This window comes from Rhodnius prolixus, unplaced genomic scaffold, assembly GCF_049639745.1.
Source record: "Rhodnius prolixus isolate KJV_2025 unplaced genomic scaffold, Rpr scaffold_55, whole genome shotgun sequence".
Taxonomy (NCBI): Eukaryota; Metazoa; Arthropoda; class Insecta; order Hemiptera; family Reduviidae; genus Rhodnius; species Rhodnius prolixus.
The window spans coordinates 1-8200 of record NW_027411590.1 but is presented as its reverse complement, the minus strand read 5'-3'; the positions used below and the strand labels follow the sequence as shown (position 1 = coordinate 8200).

At 33.4% G+C, this 8200-nt stretch overlaps 1 protein-coding gene across 1 annotated transcript; it reads left to right on the top strand.

Moving 5' to 3' along the window:
• Positions 1-286: 286 nt before the first annotated feature.
• On the top strand, positions 287-8192 carry LOC141448489 (uncharacterized; the record flags this gene model as incomplete). Its single annotated transcript, XM_074116868.1, has 2 exons — positions 287-1615; positions 2854-8192. A coding segment is annotated over exon 2 (5252 nt), but the record flags the coding sequence as incomplete, so codon positions are not given.
• Between the last annotated feature and the right edge of the window lie 8 nt (positions 8193-8200).

Here is an 8200-nt window from a genome sequence, read left to right as displayed (position 1 = left end):
TGAAAATGAGCAAAAACGGCTTTTTCAAAAATTGTTGTTGTTCTTGTTCTTGTTGTTCTTCTTCTTCTTCTTGTTGTTGTTACCTTTTTTGTAAACAACGTAGCGCCTAAACGCGCAAACCGATTTTCATGAATGAGGTGTCATTCGATTAGGAATTTTATGTAGATGTGCCTTTTGGGGGTCTCGATGCTGTACCTCAAATGGGAGAGGAGTTAGCCCCATGTATGTAAGGCCCCCTCTATAACTAGTTTTACTAATAACTCTGTAAATATTGGCACGTTTTTGATAAAATTTGGTAGGGTAAAAGGGATAGGGCTCCTCTATCTAAAATTAAAGCGACGTTCTGTTCTTACACCTAATAAGGGGAAGTTTTGCAATCTTTTCAAATCATCTTCGCAATAACCGATTTTCGTGAATGAAGTGTCATATTATTCAAAATTTTATGTAGATTTGCATTTTAGAGGCCTTGACGCTGCGCATATTTGGGACGGGAGTTCGTCCAATGTATGTAAGGCCCCTTCCAATATTATTGTTACTGATAACTCTGTAAATCAGCCCGATATTGATAAAATTTGGGAGGATGAAGGGGTTAGGGCTCCCCTGCTTAACAGTAAAGCGAAGGTGTGCTCTTACACCTATTAAGGGGAAGTATTGCAATCGTTTCAAATTATCAAATGGTCTGGCTGTGGGTGTATGAAGGGAGCACATTTTCTCAGAAAAGACTTCCGCGTGTTACTTTCTTCAAACATGGACATTTTATTGCACGGTAGATTAAGCCTCGCTTAGATAATGAAAGTGTAACGAGCGGCCTGAAAAAATTCTCCCTCTATCTCTCTCTGTTTCAGTGTGTGTGATTATCAAATACCAGAAATCGCAGAACGTTAAATGTCTTAGCTTAGATGAGATAAAGTTTTAGTCAAAATCGGTATACCGGAAGTATCACTTTAATGACGAGATTTTTCAGTTTGTCAGGAATTTTTGGGAAACTTATACAGGAAATCCGATTAATCCTAAATTTCTAAACTTATTAGAATTAAATATAACAAACGTCCCAAGTTTGTAGAATATTTGTAAGTATAATTTAAAGAATAATATTAAGAGGAAGTCGTGAGAGTGTTGTTACCAGATTTTGTTCATAGAAATTATAATTTCTGAGAAAATCTTGTTCCAAAAGTTGCGATAAGAGAACTTCATCAGTTAAAACTGTTTGTAATATTAATTTGTATTTGTTGCGATGAGAAAGAGTCAATAATAATAATGTTTTCTATAATTTAATAAACTATGAATAATGTCTACATAAAAACATTCAGAAATAATATCTATGACTAATCCCTAACTTGATAATATAAATGCCATTAGACTTTACTCTTTCCACCTGAATAGTAAACAATAAACATGATATGGTTTTAATTTAATAAACTTTAAACTTATTTAAACTTAACTTAGTGGCATGATTTCCCCCTCCTTTATCTTTTGAATGCACTATAAAGTGGAAATAATTATTTAATCTAATTCAAACGTCTTTTGACATCCGTAGAAGAAGTGCTTGTTATTTTTTCTATTTTATTAGCTATTAAACTATTTATTGAAGACTTCATACATCCTTCTCAATTTGGTAAGTACATTTTTTGTAATAATTTAGTTAAATACATTTTAATTCAGAAATTACTCTTATTTGGCGGTTGATTTTAGTCCGATTAATTGTACTTAACTGCTGATGTCTGTCTAGATGAAAAGTGATCCTAGTTCTGACTGATTGTTAAAATTCACTTCCTTTATCAAAAAGTTAATAATATTGCTTAGAGTACTTTCGTTGCTCGATCGGAAAAATAAAGTTTAAAAATTTAAAAGTTTAAACCTTCTTGTTGTGATGTAGATACTCTAATTTATTTTTATTTTTTTATCCATTTTTTGAACGTATCTCCCCGCTTTTAAGACCAACTTGCTTCATTACTTTTGTCTGATAATAAACTTGTAACCCAAATTATCATGTTAATGAACAGTTTTCACTTCTTCAAGATTTTCTCTAAACAATTTTCTACTGTAATTTTCTCGGCACATAGTTTGCATATATTTACGTCTATTACTTTTATTTGAAACATTTTTCCGATAAAATTCAATTTCAAACGATTCTGGTGGAGGAAGGAAGGTAGGCAGGCTAAAGTACAATCATTTCATTCTAGTGATCGGAGGTACCACTTAAGTCCTAACAAATGAATTCAATATTCCGCTTAAATTCTTAGTTTGAAGAGAATTGTTTAACCGGAAGTGCCTGTTTAAAAAATAAATAAAACATTTTTTTACTTTTTCACTTCCTCTTAGACAAGTATTGCGCCCTTGTAAAAATTTTCCGTTTCATCTTTCCACCGGAAATGTATATATGCGCACATACTGTATATGTAGCATTGTATGTGTTGTCAAAATATCTCAAAACGAAAATCGTATTAAGCTGATACTCGTATCAGTGATTAAACTGATACTAATTTCAATCAGGTTCGACAAAGCCCACAGACAATACAATCCCTAAACCGGAAGTCTCTACTCTGCTGCATTAGTGAAGAATTTCTTCGTTTTTCATTGATTTTATTTTTATTCTCCTCTAAGTTTTTTTTTATTTATTTTGGTAAATTGCAAATCTATCTTATAATACCATAGCACATTAATGAATTTGGATAACTATAAACTAAATTTCCGCCCTTGCTCAATAATCAGTTATTGTTCTAAAAGTTCTTTTTTGTTAATACATCAAATTAAAATATTTCCAATTTAAAAAAATTACTCTTTAAAGTTTTATGTTTCATTGCAAAAAACAAAATTTACTTCATTTTTCGAACCTAAATTTTTTTTTTCCAGAGTCGAAGGAAACATTACGTTAAGTATTTATATTAAGTATTAGTTATTTATTTCTAAATACTAAAGATTTTAAATTATATTATAGATATGCCTTCTAAACACCGGAAAAAAAAGCAAACAATTAAAAAATTAGTATCGGGTATTAGACAGACAATTGACAGCACTGCTGAGCTCGAAAACTGTAGTTTATACACTATTGTGACCCCCGCCGCAACTAAGCAACAGCGGTACTACGTTAAAAATCGCGAGGGAATAGTAACTAAACAGCGACAATATAACTTAAGAAAAAAAATAGAAATAAAAGAAAAACAGGAAGTGTACAATTTGGAACACAAAGAAACAATAGCAAGGAAACAGAGAGAGTATGATCTAACTAATAGAGAGAAAATACAGAAGAAACAGAGGAAATATGATTTTGTTCATACAGAAGATAAAAAAAAGAAACAGAAAGAGTATGATTTATCTCATAGAGAGAAAATACTGAAGAAGCAGAGAGAGTATGATTTAACTAATAGAGAGAAAATACAGAAGAAACAGAGAGAGTATGATTTAACTAATAGAGAGAAAATACAGAAGAAACAGAGAGAGTATGATTTAACTAATAGAGAGAAAATACAGAAGAAACAGAGAGAGTATGATTTAACTAATAGAGAGAAAATACTGAAGAAGCAGAGAGAGTATGATTTAACTAATAGAGAGAAAATACAGAAGAAACAGAGAGAGTATGATTTAACTAATAGAGAGAAAATACAGAAGAAGCAGAGAGAGTATAATTTAACTAATAGAGAGAAAATACAGAAGAAACAGAGAGAGTATAATTTAACTAATAGAGAGAAAATACAGAAGAAACAGAGGAAATATGATAGAGAGCATATAGATAAAAAAATAAACCAGCAAAGAGTGTATAATGTTGCCCATAAAGTTGGCATAGCAAGGAAGCAGAAACAAAAAGACAGAACAAACAGTGAAAAGAAAACTGAAACACAAAGAAAGTACAATGAAAAAAAAAGAAACGAAATTGACTTAAGACAAGAAAGGTATAATGAAAAGAATCGCGCTGTAATAAATTTAAAAAGAAATATTCGGTACTTTTTGACTCGCCAAAACGTAAATAAACCCTCGGCGTCATTCGCATCTTTATTAAAGAAACGGATTCAAACTCGAAAAAAGATTTGTACATTTCGAGATGAATGCGCGCTAATAAATAAATTGTGTTTATCTTTAAAACGGAATCGTCAGTTCAATAAACACCGCCGTGTAAGGAATAAAATTAATCGCACAATGACTTATTACCTGATAAAACATTCTAAACATTTAACCGGAATTGCCCGATCCTACTTTAGGTATCTAAATAATAAATTAAAAGCCGTTGTCGATGAGGCCGTTAATAAGTTCGAAGTAAATAAAATTAAAACACTAACGTCTAAAAATATCGTAAAAGTATTCGGAGGTAAACAAAAACACACGACACATTCTGAACCTTATTTCTACGAAAGTTCCTACAGCGTGGTTCCTCCCGGACATATATTGCTCACTGATAATCACACCGTTTTCGTGAATAGGCACAATTTTAAAAAGTACATTACTAAAGATAATAATATTGTGGAATGGCCTTGCGGTATCACTTGTAAATTTTCAGACCAAAGTATGAGCACGATTTTAAATAAATTAGTTGAATTAGTAAAAAGCAATGTGAATGAAATGTCAATCAAAAAGCTTGCGAACACATGTAGGTACAGACATCTTAATAAAAAAGGACACACCGTACACTGCGCTTCACACAACAGTATATTTAAATGCAGTACACTTTTGCAAATTCTTTCTGAATTATCGGTACATTACACCGCGTTTAGGAACTTAAAAAGACAGATTTACACTATGCGTAATCTGTCTTTCAAAATAAATCGTGTAACATCGTGTATAAATAAAGCGAATAATGTCGAATCTATTTTACGGTCCGTTAATGATTTAAAAAAGTTTCTCAGAACACTTAAAATCGACACCAATAAATTTAAAAAATATGTACCTTCCACTAGTTGCGACACTAATGAAATAAACATTTTGACTAAATATAAGAAAAACTTGTCTTCGTTAAAAAGTAAAGTAACTTCTTTTCCGGAAAATTTTTGCGCATGTTGCAACATCTTATTTTATGACGAGGATTTAAAAGATTTTATTAAATTTCAAAATAAAGATAATAAATCGTGGCAAACTATAATTATTTATATTAATAAAAATTATGATAAAGTTCATTCGGATAATATTAAAATTTGTACATACTGTGCACAAAAATTAAATCAAAATTGTATTCCCGGACGCGCCGCATATAACTGTTTAGAGGTAGATCTAGTGCCAGAAGAAGTTGGTAAGCTGAATATTTTCGAAACAATGCTGACCCAATTAGTTAAATCGTTCCAATGTGTAGTTCGTCTCCAGCCGAAAAAAGGGAAAATTGCGGTCAGTGAAAAACTTAAAGGGTTAAAGGGTCGCGTCACTTATTTACCCCTCCCTTTGCAGAAAAACGTGGACTTGCTACCGAACGAACTGCCCCAAAATCATGAAGTGGTTGTACTGGTTAATGGCGTACCTACACAAAACCGAGTCATATGGCGAGATTTAGTGAGCGCGAATAAAATTTACAAAGCGATTGCCGCTTTAAAAGAAATTAACCCGTTATACGCGAACGTTAATCTAAATGTAAAATTGTTACCGAATATTAACGAAAATATAGGTAATAAATATACTTTTAAGGATGTATCCGGGGCATCCATAAAAAAAGTAGATAGTGCAACTTTTTATAAAACCGGATTTTATACTTTTCACTCCCTTCATCCGATAAATATGAGCGCGGTTGAATCGAGCGAAATCGAATCGTATCAAATGCAGCAAATGAAGGGAGAGTACGTGTCGGTTTTTGATAAAAATTTAGATTATTTAACATTCCCGCATCTATTTCCTAAAGGCAGGTTCGGAAAATTTGATGTAAATAGAAATGTTCCTCTGTCGGACGCTGAGTATCGTAAAACACGGATATTAAATAAAGACGGGCGATTTCGGCGTGATCCTTGTTATTTATTTCATTTGCTAAATGACAGTGAATTTAAATACCTTGGCGGGGCCATAGCACACTTGTTAAACGTTCGCGCGTACAAACCGTACACGGTGAATGATATTTTAACTAAAGTTACCGTAAACGATGAACAGTTGGAACAGCATTTAATCAATCTATTTAGTTCGTTACGGGGTACTAAGGAGTATTGGCAACGTCGTCGCCAAGAACTCAATGCCATGACACGCGATTTTGGGGCGCCGACTTTTTTTGTAACTTTGTCATGTGCAGAATATGATCATTCCGAATTATTGCAATATATTGTTAAAATTAATAATGATGTTCCTAACGTGGAGAAAATGTCCGCCGGGGAGTTATGTGCGTTAGATCCGACTAGCGTGTGTAGATATTATCACCGCCTCATCCGAAATATGTTCAAGTTTTTAATAAACGATAAAATAAATCCGGTATTAGGTTACGTGGAGCATTATTTTTGGCGCGTAGAATATCAAGAAAGGGGGGCGCCGCATTACCACATGTTATTGTGGATTCGGGATAGTCCGGAAATTAATAACGATTGCTTTAGAAAGGTTGCCGATTTTATTAACACTTATATTTGTGCTCGGTTACCGGATCCTTTAGAGTCACCTGTCTTGCACTCGTTTGTCCGGAAATATCAAATGCATAAGTGTAACTCGTATTGCCAACGAAAATATCGCGTAAAACAAAAAATGTATACTAAATGTCGGTTTGGATTTCCGCGTAAAGTTACTGACGAATTGATAATTAATGACATTATTTCTACAATCGCGTCTAGAGTTAAAGGTTTCGGTCCGAAACGTGTTTATGACTTGCCCAGACAGAGAAGTGAGGTTCGCATTAACGACTACAACCCTGTCCTTCTATTAGCTTCCGGCGGGTTTAACGTTGACGTGCAATTTGTTAAAGACGGAGATTTGAGATTAGTTATTTACGTAACCAGTTACATTTCTAAAAATGAAAAAACGGAATTAGAAGATCTATGGGCTGATATATGTAAAGAATCGAATAAAAAAGCGTTGTGGAGTTTAGGATTAAAAAAATTAACGCATCGGCAGATCGGGTTATACGAAACAATAGACCGGTTACTCGGGCATCATTTGTACGGTAAATCGGAAGATATGCGATATATCAGCACCACGTTTCGCGAAAATAGAAAACTATGTCTAAAACCTTATAATGAACTAAAAAATATGCCGGCTAATTCCACGGATATATATTTGAAGTCATGGCTGAACGACTATTATCCGAATCGACCCGACAATCTAGAAACTTTAAACTTGTACGATTTCTGTCGTTATCACGATCTTTCCCGCGATCAATTAGAAGCCGAAAACCGAATAAAATTAAAAAATAATGTTATTTTAAGAAAGCGCGGCAAACCTTACGTGATTCAACACCCCATTTACAAAACGTTAAATACAGAACAAGACCGCAATAAGTATTATCACTCCCTTTTACTTCTTTTTAAACCGTGGCGTAATGAATCGGATATTTTAAAAGGTTTTCGGACGTACCAAGAAGCGTTTGACCATTATTCCGCGGAATTAAAACAGGCCATGACTTATCATGATAAATTAATTATGATTGAAGAAGGAATCAAAGAACTTCAGAGTAAAATTGCGGAATTCAAAGAAGAGAATTTCATTAATTTAGAAGAGGATAATATTATCCGAGAAGTGCAGGATGCAGACGTGGCGATGTTGGAAGTTTGCGCGGCGATGTATACTAGTATTGACGATCGCGATAGTAAATTTAATTTAAACGAAGATCAAAGCCGGATTTTTAATAAAATAACTAAAACTCTTATCGACCAAAGTAATAATAAATGCAATAGTCAAATAAAATTATTCGTCTCTGGTGTAGGCGGTACGGGTAAATCGTATCTCTTAAAAGCGTTAAAAGTTTGGATTAACAATACATTTCCGCCCAAGAAAGACACTGTTTCAGTGGCTATAACGGCTCCGACCGGCCTGGCTGCATATAATGTTAATGGCGTCACCATTTACCGGCTTTTATCGCTCCCGGTTGAGCACCAACAAACCGCCGAATATAATAAATTAAACGTTGAAAGTTGTCGGGCGATTAGACACGTACTTAAAGATATGAAATTATTGGTAATAGATGAAATTAGTTTAGTTTCGAGTCTCGTTTTCGCTTATATTCATCTTCGGTTGACGGAAATTGCTAAAAATAATGAACCTTTCGGTAATTTTAATATTTTACTTTTCGGTGATTTGTTACAATTGCAGCCCGTTA